This window comes from Lissotriton helveticus, chromosome 8 (assembly GCF_964261635.1).
Source record: "Lissotriton helveticus chromosome 8, aLisHel1.1, whole genome shotgun sequence".
NCBI lineage: Eukaryota > Metazoa > Chordata > Amphibia > Caudata > Salamandridae > Lissotriton > Lissotriton helveticus.
The window spans coordinates 734,108,709-734,121,008 of NC_136069.1; the positions used below are offsets into that span (position 1 = coordinate 734,108,709).

At 45.3% G+C, this 12,300-nt stretch overlaps 1 protein-coding gene across 1 annotated transcript in view; it reads right to left on the reverse strand.

The window, feature by feature from the left end:
- COL4A2 (collagen type IV alpha 2 chain) overlaps positions 1 to 12,300 on the reverse strand; it is a 732,177-nt gene that overhangs the window by 310,385 nt on the left and 409,492 nt on the right. The window contains exons 17-18 of the mRNA XM_078657554.1: positions 10,229 to 10,282; positions 7,423 to 7,489 (exon numbers count right to left, since the gene is read on the reverse strand). Coding sequence (XP_078513680.1) covers positions 7,423 to 7,489; positions 10,229 to 10,282 — 121 coding nt within the window. The remainder of the gene's footprint in view (positions 1 to 7,422; positions 7,490 to 10,228; positions 10,283 to 12,300) is intronic.

Consider the following 12,300-nt stretch of genomic DNA (forward strand, 5'->3'; position numbering starts at 1 on the left):
AGAGGAAAGCCCCTTGGTCTTGTAGAACAAGCAAACACTCCCCTCCTGTCCTCTGCCCGAACCCTGCAGAACCCACTTCCCTCACTCGCCTTTCCATGTGCTGCTTCGGGATGTGTGGACTGAGGCAACAATCTGCTTAATCGAGCGGGGGCACCATGTGGAACATTACTCAACTTCACACAACTCACTGCGTGCACCGGCTTGGTCTGCCATGTCCAAATGCCATTTCCCAGAAGCCTCTTGAACCTGTAAGTCACCCTCAGGCTGAAGCTTAGGGCAACTAATCAGATTCACTAGCCCCTTCCCTGTCCACTCTTGCCCTCAATTCATCTGTCAACGCCTCCCAAGCCCGAGCAAAATCCATAGGCCTCCTATCCTGCTGCGCCTCCCTTACAATACACACGGACCCAGCCCGCCCACCGAAGCAGGTCAGCCTTAAAGCGCTCTACCCTTGGGCCAGTAGATTCTCTCCACTGCATCGTTATCCGCCGCTTGGCCAACACCAGAGCCAGATCAATGATCCTGGACGACACACTATATTTAGCCAGCCAGGGAAAGATTCCCAGGATACATAGCCTAGGGGAGACATGACCCTACTTAATGCTGCATGCTATCAACTGGGCGCTGACACTTACCTATAGTGAAATGGGATGGGAGAAGTGAAGGGGAAGAGTTACGAGTATGCTGCCATATGTATTTGTGTGTCTTGAGATATATTGGAATCTTTTTGGGAGTTCTATGTGTCAGCTAATTATAAAGTTGCTCTAGTGTGAACTCAATGTTTACAGTGCTTTCAGATGACAAGTGCAAGTCTCAAAATTGTTGTGAAGCTCCTCAGCAAGTTGAACTAGTGTGAAAGTATAGTAGGGGGAGAAAGCGCCCGTACGCCCGCTTTCTATCATCAGAAATTCTCCGGGTGCGACTCTTTTTATGGCTGATGTTAGCTAGTGGTGCTGCACTCCCTATTATTTTATTCTTGCATGAAATACCACCCATATACCATGGCATAGAAATCCACCGAGAGAGTGTGTCTTTTCAATGCTACAGTGAGACATATATGTCCCGCCGGGGTTGTGTGACAGCGAGGTATGCGCTTCACCTCAGTGGTGCTGGAATAATTATCAGAGTGGGGAATAAGCGTGCTGCCATCAATGTTACGTCACCTACGTCAGAGGGACTGTGAAAAATCTAACAAAGAACAAGTGTAGTAAATGCAGCCACGCCCATTCAGCAGGAGAGTGGTACGGGTGTGCTATGTAGCTGGTGGTGCATTTAGGAACACACTGTCACAAATATATCACCTAAGCATGTTTGGTAGTGCCCTGTTTTTTACAGACAGCACATTTTTCATTGAAATTGTGACCAAATGTCCACAGACAAGCAGTTTTACTGGTAAAGTTATTATTATTAATATTATTTAGGATTTGTAAGGCGCTCAACTACCTAAAAAAGGTTTCCCGATCCATAGCGGACAGAGAGCAAAAACAAGGACAGTGAGCAGGAATTATTGGTCAAAGAGCCAGGTCTTAAGAGTTTTTTGCGAAAGTGGGTGTAGTTTGTTTCTTTGCGGATGATAGAAGGCAAGGTATTCCAGAGGGGGCCGATGTAGGCTATGTGTCAGCTAGCCATCAGGAGCAGCTTGTGCAGGTATCAGCGAGTCGGCGTTGCGGCGAGCGCAAGGTAAGTGGTTTTCTTTCTTTTATTTAACTTTACCTCGTTGTCGTCTGTCGTCTCCCCCCGCCCCGTCCCCCACCCCAACACTCTTTACCTGCACGAGCCGCTCCCGAAAGCTATATTGCACACAAAAAACAATGTGTGGAAATCTGGTTTCAGTGAATAATGAATTTTTGCCCTTCACTAATTAAAGTATCTTGATTTTGTTTTGATCTCATTAAAATGTTTGTTTCCGTCACACTTCCGAACTACGAAAAAGTGCTTCATTTGTGCTTTCTTTACAGCTGAGATATTATGAAATATGTGTACAGTTAATGTACAGGTATTTACATGTAGTTGCATTGAAAAAATAACATCCTACAATCACCGACAAGATTATCACATAGTTTGCTTTAGAAAGTCCTCTCACTTTGTAGTTAGAAAATGAAAAGCAAGCACCAATCTCCATGTCTAATGAATAAGCAGCAATTTGAGAGAAGACATGGAGTGATAATAGGCTTCTGTCCCCAAATCTCAGCAAACGTGATAAGAAGAAGACAAAGATGAAAGATGACTTGTTCATTCACCTTCTGAACTCCACCATGGTTATTTCTGCAGCACCCCCTGCACCCCTACTTCCTCCTCCTAGGCTTCACCTCAGCAAAAGTAATTGCATCTGTAGCTTGCAGTGATTTAGTGGGGTCGTGGCTAAGATGTGTCTTGCACGTAAGTCAGCACCACATGAGTCTTTTCTTGATGGCTCTCCTAGATTGGTAATTTTTAGTGACCCTTCTGAAGACCAAGCAGCCACTGAGGTGCTGCTCCTGTGACAATCTGACAAAAGGCTCTCATACTGCCAATCCCACTTCTCAGAGCATGGACTGGAAGGAGTTTGGATGTCCCTATATCTGGTATGAGCTGGTCCCAAGGCACACTTCAACAAACTACTGGGAGATCTCAGTCCAAATGGAAAAAGGCTGTATCTTTGAAGAAATTGAACAGGAAACCTCTTAAAGCAGACTGTCCATCTCTTCAGATTAATCTGCAGGGTGGAAGGGAAACAAGCTACAATGTGAAAAGAAAGAATTCCAGCTCCAGAGCATGCCTTCTAAAGGCAGCCCCAGACAGTAGTAATAGGTCCCTGGTTAGGAGATGCTGCACCTCAATGAAAGAAAAAGCCATAAGCATCCTTTGTTTCTATTGGAAAAATGAAACCAATGAAGAGATGATCTTGTTGCTGTGGTGGGCGGTATATGCCAATGCTGAATAAATGTCTTGGGTTCTGGTGGCAAAACAGGCTCAAGAAGTGTTCCTCAACACCCCAATAGATCACCAATATCACTGAGCAGGTGAGTACAATCCTTTTAACAGTGTTCTCATTCACCCAAAGTTCCGAAGGCTGGTAAAACTATTGGTTTATCCTACATTTGGGTGCCTTTAGCTTGACCAAACAATTCCTCAACTAAGTAAAGTGACACTTTTTCAGTATTTTCTCTTCAATGCCATGTATTTTTTGTACATAAGTTTGGTTAAAACATTCCTTCATTTATTCTAGTTTACGTTCTGAGCAACTACTTTCTTATGATAAGCCTCAATGATACAATCTAAGTTGGCACGAGGAACTGTATGTAAAGTTTTGAAATTCATTTTGCCTTCCAGGTATTCTCAGAACTGATTCATGGGTGAGAAAACATATTGCTGCTGTTGGGAAGGGGATGTCCTCCGCATGAATACCTGGGGCTGTGTTAAAAACAGTCCCCCAGGTGCGGAACAGGTGTGTGCGCCCATTTTCTGTGACCCAGGGGCACTGTGGTATTACAGAAAAAGACGCAGACGCCTGTACGCCACCTTCTGTTATACAGATAGTACAGGTGCCCATAGAGTGCTGGCACTATCTTCAAGGGCGTTCTCTCATCAGCATGGGGTTGTGAGGTCCCATACTAATGGGGGAAACACTTTGCCTCTGCAACCTCTATTTAGTATGGGGACAGAGGCAAAGAAGCTGTCACAGCGCCGATACACCCACGGGTATTTGCGCGCTCAATAAATTGCATAAATAAATAAATAAATAAATAATTAAATAAATACTATATGCCACAATAGGGTGGTGCACAGTCAGTGCTCCTACCAAGTGAGATCCCTGCAATAGGGGTGGTTGAAGGGATTCTCATAGACTGCCCAGACATCACCCGCAGGCGGGTGCACACACTCTCTGCACCTGCCTGCAGGAGGACTTTTGCCCTCCCTCAAAGTGCAGAAGTGTGCCAACTGCACAGAGAAAGGCAGAGTGGCTGATTCAAACAGCCCCTCACTATTTAACTAATGCGCTTCCCTTGGGTCAGCAAAAGTTTGCAGCTGCCCTTGATAAAGCACACATATTACCTAGAATAGGCTGCACTATGCCTGTTTGTGCCTGGTGCACCTACTTAAAGGTGCCTCATGGCGCTAAAAGGGACAGTGCATCTGTTATATAATACAGGCCCTGTTATCCTGACTTTTCATTTTGGCCCTAGCATCATGCTCATCTAGTTCAGAGAGGCCTAGGCAGGTATCTCTGTATGTGAGGTCCTGGACTTGACCTGGGACATAGAGGGTTGCACCAAGCATTGTAGGCAGAGGGCTTCTGCCCCTGTTTATGGACAGTGTATAAATCAACAATCACAGCATAATGTGTTTTTTGTAAAGTTAAGTAATATGACCAAACGTGGGCATCACACTTGATTCAAATCTTTCTTACATGCCTCATGTCAACAAAGTCACGGCTAAGTGCTTCAGCGTATTGAGAGTCCTCCGAAAGGTATTAGATCTCCTTCCTATGGACTCCAGGAAGACCATTGTCCATGCGCTTGTAACTCCCCATCTGGACTATGGGAACGCCCTGCTACTTGGTTTGAGCAAAAAAGGACTCCACCAACTCCAGTGTGCCCAGAATGCCGCTGCGCGCCTTGTACTTAAACTTCCTCGCAGAGCTTCAGGGAAATCTGCGTTGTCCAAATTACATTGGCTTCCCATTAAGGAACGAATTAAATTCAAATCCTTATGCTTTGTCCACCGAATAGCACATGGCACTGGTCCGGGATACCTACAGCGCCTTTTAACAATACATCGCCCCACCAGGAATTTGAGATCTTCTGGAACAATGATCTTTAAAATCCCTAAAATCACCAGAGCCAGGATGGGTGGCTGCTCGTTCAGTTATCTGGCTGCCAAATGCTGGAACGAGCTCCCCTTGGAGCTACGAATGGAACCCTCCGCTATGAGGTTCCGGGGAAAACTTAAAACTTTTCTTTTCCCTCGCACTTAGTTCATATTCCCTTCCCTGGCCCATCTTTGCCTCACCGTGCTCCTTCCTTTGAGCTTCCTTGCAGTTTTCAGCGCGGGGACACTCTGTCTTTGAGTAACCAAGCGCTTTATAAATGGTTTAATATAATATAATATAATATACAAACCTTTCTATCTGTGGCATTGAGAGTACACTTTTGTAATGTTCTGCTATTATGGGTATGCCCAAACCTTGCACAGGCATCCTGTGTGTAAGTCACATATATGCACATGTGTGGGTTGTGTAATACATGTGTGTTAATACCCTTTGTGTATGAGTAAGCCTGAGTAATGGGGCCAGTGGAATACATTTTGGATGCCCGTGGCCTGGCCTAGCAAAAGATAAAGGGTGGTGACTTTTCTCTAAGGCAGTGGAAGTACCTTGCCTGCAGTCCTGTGCTAGAGGGAGGAAATCCAGATTCTCATGTGGAGAGAATGGAGACATGGCTTCCTTTAGAAATTCTATTCAGCCTTCTTTTTGAGCAAGGAGCCACTGTTTAATATTCCTAAGCACTACCATTGGTAGATGGTAAAGTTGAGGTGCAACAATGCAGTTTCTGTTCTGTGAGAGAGGGAAGTTTCAGGATGAGGCATGCCCCTCTTTACTCCTTCAGTTGGACTCATGGCAGCCAGGTGCAGAAACCTCACACCACATTGTGCCTGTGTTGTGGGTGCTTCAGGAAAAATGTAAATTGATACTTGTATAGCGCACTACTCACCCGCAAGGGTCTCAAGGCGCTTGTACGAATACCGCTGTGGAACCCATCCTGGCTTTCCCTGTGAGGTGTCCACTCCTGGGCACCCCCAAGGTGGAGGCCAGGCATCCTTAGCATTGTGGGGGCTGTTGTGGAGATTAAGCAAGCTACTGCCCAGAGTTGCAGAGTGGGACTCCATGATTGGAATAGGCACCGAGGCGAGAATTATCAGGTCCGTGGAATTTTGAGCCCTAGACCCGCCGAGGCAGGGAATTGAACGCTGGTCCCGGGCCAGACCTCTGCATCAGGGTCTGCCGCTCTAACCATTGAGCCACACTTCTCCACTACTGGAGGGGACAACCCTCCAGTAATACCTGTTGTGAGAAGCCTCTCCCTGAGCAAAAGCTGTGTCTGGAGAGCAGCCTGAGGAGGACACTTGAAAGAAGAGCTGTGTGGTTAAAGCCCCTTTGTTGTTCTTAAAAGATAAGCATTGGCATGAAGATTCGAGTTATTGTGTCTGTTGGTTCATTGTTGAGTGCTATGTTCAAGCCCCCCACACTATCTTCCAAGAAAGCCTGTGACGGCTCACCCCACTACCCTGAGAGTCACATGCGGAGCGGGTTGTACTTGGCACAGTTTGCAGAGCCATAGTAGTGCAGGCACCGAGACACCAGTGGCAAACAATCTCAGACTCCACTGGTGAAGCCCAGTCACTTCTGCCTGCCTCGTGGCCCCTTGGATGGGGTCTGACAGTAGCTGCCTGGGGTGAAAATTGCATGGCATACTAGATTGCCTCTATGAGCATTAAATGTCACTCCTGTGCCTGGGAATGTGGAGCTAGGAGCGAATGTTGGGGGTGAAACTGACAAACTGCCTCTTTCCCCAGAGTGGCTGAAGTACCTGCATGGCCCCTGTAGCAATACAATGAGCCATGTAGCCCAGCATGGTAGACACGTTGGATGGCTTATAGAGAGGTGTTGTAAAGGCAGTTCATACTTCTCAAATTCTGACTTTGGCTCTGGACGTTGTATTCAAGACTCAACCTGAGCCTGGTCAGAGGCACACAACCCGACAATGGCCTTTCACTTTAAAAACAAATGTAAATCAATCACAATACTGTTAACTTTTGAGTTTTAAAATTCTACCAGTTTTGTATTTTTAAGTGTATGAAATTTCTATTGTTGTGTTGTTCACGCTGCCATTGTGATGTTGCTATAGGAGTTCAGAAAAATGAATATTGAACTACTAAAACTGTCTCGTGTCGGATACATTAATCGGAATGGCAAGTGTCCTTTCAAGGAGCCAAGAACTGACTGGAAATATAAACATCATATGAATATCAATTGGTGTCTTCAGCAATTGACTTTGGTCCAAACAAGACTTGACCAGTGCCCACCCTATTCAGGGCTTGTGCAAGGACTTTTGCAGCCTATTTCTTGATTTTTGGAGCATATTATCTTTAAATGAGGACAAAACAAAAAAAAGGACATTTGCAGCCCTAGGTACAGTGACTTTTGACAACCTTCGGCACTCTTTTGCAAAATCTGATTATTGAATGAACAATTCATATTCTGGAAACAATACTATCAAAGTTGCTTTGATAGAAAGCGAAGGCTTTGCTACAAAAATAATCAAATAATCACACACCACTCCTTTACATTTTTCCATAAATGAATAGATCATGTTCCCAAATATAGTGCAGTGATCATGCAATACTTTAAAAAACAAAATAGGTTTATCAGGAATGTGGTACCTTTTCTTGTTTTAGGGCGTTCGGCATAAGCATGTGGGCCTTGAGTCCCTCTTTCACCCCGGTCACCCTGAAAACAAAAGGAACAAAAATTGAATTTGAATATACTATTTGGACTTTTCCTGGCAACCGATGTCTCTGGTGTACACATTTCCTTGTGCTTGAGCCTTTTTTATTTTAACAAAGGGGGCAGATACCAGGGCTTGTGGTTCCGACTCGCGGAAAGGAGAAAGTTCTCCTTTCTGCGAGTCGGAACTACAAACGCCGTTGAATCTGTCATTTCCTTTTTACGGTAGCACGACCTATTCCCCCTGAAGAAGAGCCATCCGGTTTGAAATGCATTGGGGTGATCTTTATGACATCATGCTATTGTTTTAAGTTCCATGTAACATGATTTCACAGCTACTTTGGAATTTAAGCTGTTTAACCTTTGGATTTACTTTGGATCATATGAAGTAATATGACCTACAGTACTTATGGAATAAAACTATGAATATCTACTCAACTAAAGTTTGGTTTCTATAACGTATTTACAATCAGCAATTAATTTTGCCTAAAGGAGTGCTCAAGTTTCTACCCTTACATCCGTAAGGCATTCCATTACCTATTTATTGCGCGTCAAAGGACAGGAGGTGACCTTCTTGAGCACCCTCACTATTTGAACTGTTTTACAACGTTTTACCTTCATTATTTACAATCGGTGTGCAGCGGTTCTACTGTTTCCTGATTCACTCCCAAATTAATACATTCATACATGCGCTCACGCACTAAAGATTCCAAAACATAAAACTTACCTGCGCTGCAGCTCCCAGGCAGGGAAGCCTTGGAGGTCCTTAACTTGTCGCAGAGGGGGAATGCGGTCAGTGAGACTGCTGCCTCCACCTCACTTTATACTGAGATGCCACTGATTGACATTCAGCCCTGGGCACTTTAGGGTTTAAAACTGAAGCGCTCAGGTCTGGGGCAATCAATGATGCTCCCCCTCATCACAAGGGGGAGGGCCTTGTGCACATTTTGCTAGGCTGAGGAGGTCATGCTCACAGGGCTGTGAAATCCTTAGGCAAAGTTCAGCTCAGGGCGCCAGTCCCCTGCGCATTTATCGCATGTCTAACTCGACCAGTGGCATACCAATGGAGCCCACGACGAGGGGGACCTGTGAGCTCCAGGGGGCCCTCTCCCACACGGCAGGCCACTGGCCTGAGAGCACCTAAGTCCGGAGCATGGTGGGTCCCCTCCATGTTCTTTGCAAGAGGGCCCCCTGAAGTTTCATTATGCCACTGCTCCTGGATGCCTGACCTGAACAAGAAGAGTGTCTGTTAGGCTGACCTTCGCTCAGCCTGACACGCACTCTTCTTTTGGGGAAATAGGTGAGGGGAGCGTGACCCTCCCAACCATACAGAGCAGCCGCGGCTGCTAATTTGTGATACATTTCTTATTTGTAGAGGCTTTCCAGGTTCTGTCCTTATAAATGTGGGACATTACCTGCCGCCATTTCCGCCAATGCCTCTGTCACAGGAATTATATGTCCGATTCGCAGGTCTGCCATGCACTCCTTGAATATGCAACTCTTCCGTGCGTCTTCCCCTTTCATTAACTCCAGGATTCCTGCCGATTGGTCTCTGCTCAGGAGGATATGTGGCCCATGTTTTCCACCTTAGCACTTCCTCAGACCTGACACTAGTGGAAATGATGGCAGGCAACGGGCCATGTGTGTTAAGCACAACCCAAGTTGTCCAGACCCAAGTTTTGAAATATCCAATTTCATTCTTCTTGTGGACCTCTCTATGACTACCTATTGGGTCACTAGGCATTCTTTGCAGATGGGGACTGTCATCTATCTAAAGTGGGACACTAGAGTACAAAATGATGTTATCTGGAAGAACCTTTACTTGTGCAAGAATGGAAGATGAATAGCTACATTTGCACACTGTATTATACTCTGGGATCCCTAGGAGCTAAGCAGTGAACATTGCAACTTAAACTGGAAAGGAATGACAGTCAGAAATTCTGAAAAGAATTGTTTTTAGCTCCACCGTAAACCCCTTAAAGGACTGCTCTATTTTAAGATTTATGGAGAGGCTATTCGTTGTTCTGGAACATCTTTTGGCACTGTGCAGAAAAGATAGCCACCATTGACACATGTCTTTAAGGTTTGGGGACAGAGTGGGATATGGATACAAATGACAGCATGAGTGAAGGAGGGGTCTTAATGTGCCAGCCAAGGCTGTAGGAAATAGGAAGTCCCTTACAAATATAAAATATTTGTCAAATTGAGAAATTTTGAGAGGGTCAGTAAGTGAAGCAGCTGTAGCTTAAAAACACTGAGACCAATCATAAAAAAAAAATGTGACCAATTCACTCCAGGTCTTTATGGACACTGTCTCCAGTTCTGAACTTTTCACCCACAAACCATTGTTCCCAGGGGTGTTAAGCTAGTTAATTTAAAGAAAAGCTACACAAATCCAACACCCAGAATGCATTCGTTTTTCACAGGAAAGTACAGGACAGAAAACACAGTTCGCAATGACCTGGAGGGGATTGGTCACCGTACCCCTCGTCCATTTCTGCGGATTGGGTGCTTGTATGCTGTAGACATGGGATTGAGTGTCACACTGACCACATTGCCTTTCACGGGATGGGGTGAGTATAGAATGCACTTTACAGGTAACCATTCACAAAAAGTAACATACAGGAATGTAACTTTCTTCATTGAGACTTTCTATTATGTGACACATTTGGAGGACATATTGAAGGTTGACCCTACTGGTGCATAAAATACAAATGAGAGCCGACCTCGACATCAACATACCTTCATCCCTTTCATCCCATTTACTCCTGGGTTGCCGTCGAGTCCAGGGATGCCCTGAATCACAAAGCAAAAATATACATATTAGGCACAAATAGATTCCCAAATCCCAAGGTCATCGTTTTCATGCACCAAGGTAAGATTGATGCTTCCTTTGAAGCAGTACCATTTGTCTGTGATACAGTAAACCCGCTTAAGAATCACTTATACGAGGCTTCAGGAGACTTTTTTACATACATTGTGTTCATGACCAGGGAAGGTTAAATGAAGGATGACGTTTCTCTAGACCTGTGAACGTTCAACAGTGACTTCAACACAGCTGAACATTAATGCATAGCATAGGGGAATATGTATGGAGCTGTGGTCAGTTACTTTTACTAAAAGAAGAGATATTGTTTAATGTATTTACGTCTAATTTACGACTAGTCTAGCCTGATTTGCAGGAGTAGCCCGTGCTGCTAAGAGTGGTAGGGCATGGATGGAAAGGAGTCGGCAGATGACGATGAGGGAAAATTAAATTTAAAAAAAATGAAAACTACTTCCCTAGCACTCGCCGCATCACAGAGTCGGAGATGCGGCGAGCGTAAGGTTAGTGTCTTTCTTTTTTTAAAATTTAAATTTCCCTCGTTGTCGTCTGTCGACTCCCTCCCCACCTCGCCCTACCGCTCTTACCTGCACGGGCCGCTCTTGACTGATTTGCTAGGTTTCTTGATTTTCATAAAATACAGATTTATTCAGAATGAATGAAACTCCTTTACTTAGTCAGTGGTCACCTTGAAAGTTTTGGGGGTTGATTTTGGCATATCTGAACCTATGTTGAACACCCCGGTGCAATTCATGTGTAAACATGGACCAGAGTAAAGCACAAATTCAAGATAACCAGAATTTTAAAACAGCAAGTGAGCAAGGGATGCTTAAAAACACTTGTGATTAGCATGTGAGCAGTACAGAATACACATCAATAAAACAGAATACAAAAAACAAAAAGAAAAGATAATTAATCTCGGCCATTGGTGATTACTCCAGTCAGTTGCATTTTGGCTCACTGCTCCATTGAAGACCAGGACCAAGCATAAGCAAATCAGTCTTGAGTCTACTCCAATAAATCAGTTATTTGAAATAAAATAAATCCGGTATTTGTAAAGCGCAAACTACTCACCCTTACGGGTCTCAAGGCGCTGGGGGCCGTTGTGGAAATTAAGTGAGCTATTGCCCAGAGTCACATGGTGCTGAGCTGAGCTGCCCAGGGCCGGACTGGGAACCAAAACCAGCCCTGGCAAAGTGCTCGGCCGCCCCCCCCCCACACCCCCTCCCCTGGAGGGGGGGGGGCGCCGAGCTTTTTGCTGGGGCCCTGTAACAAAAACAGCACACAGGGGCCCAAAACCAGCCCCCACTCTTGCGGCGCACCGGGGGATTGCCCGGTGCCCGCAACGGCCAGTCCGGGCCTGGAGCTGCCTCCGGAGCCGGGGATCGAACCGTGAACACTGTGCTCCGAAAGTCAGCTGCCCTGGACCACACCTCTGCACAATAAGAGCAGTCCAGCGCAAACAGTCAGGCTATGCTACGTCTGAACAGGAACACAAGCAAACCCCAGATTGGTTTCAACCTAATTAGGCTTGCATTGAGGTGCAGCTTGAGTTCTGTGGCGTTGTGAGTTATGTGACTTGCATCTGGGCATATTGGTCACAAGTATGGAATCTTGCTGAGAAAAATAAATACTTCTACCAACACAAACAAGTAGTTTAAGTGCTGTATTTTTATGGGGCATTCTATGACAGAGTGTGTCACTTGAGTTACCCTGCAGTTATAGTTAATAGCTGCAGTGGTTGGATAGTTGTTCCTTTGTTTGTAACTTTCAGGTCGCCAGGCAAACAGGGTTACACTGCTATCAATACCTTTATGAAGGAAAAATAAAAATGCCTGAAGCAACCGGGGCCAGTTCCAAAATGTGGGCTCTATTCACCCCCATAATGCCCATTCCAAGAATTCTTGAACAAATACAATTGTTGGGGGGAGGGGGACTCAGAATTCAGCCACTATAAAGGATGTCTATGTAAAGTCACATTTCTCAATCA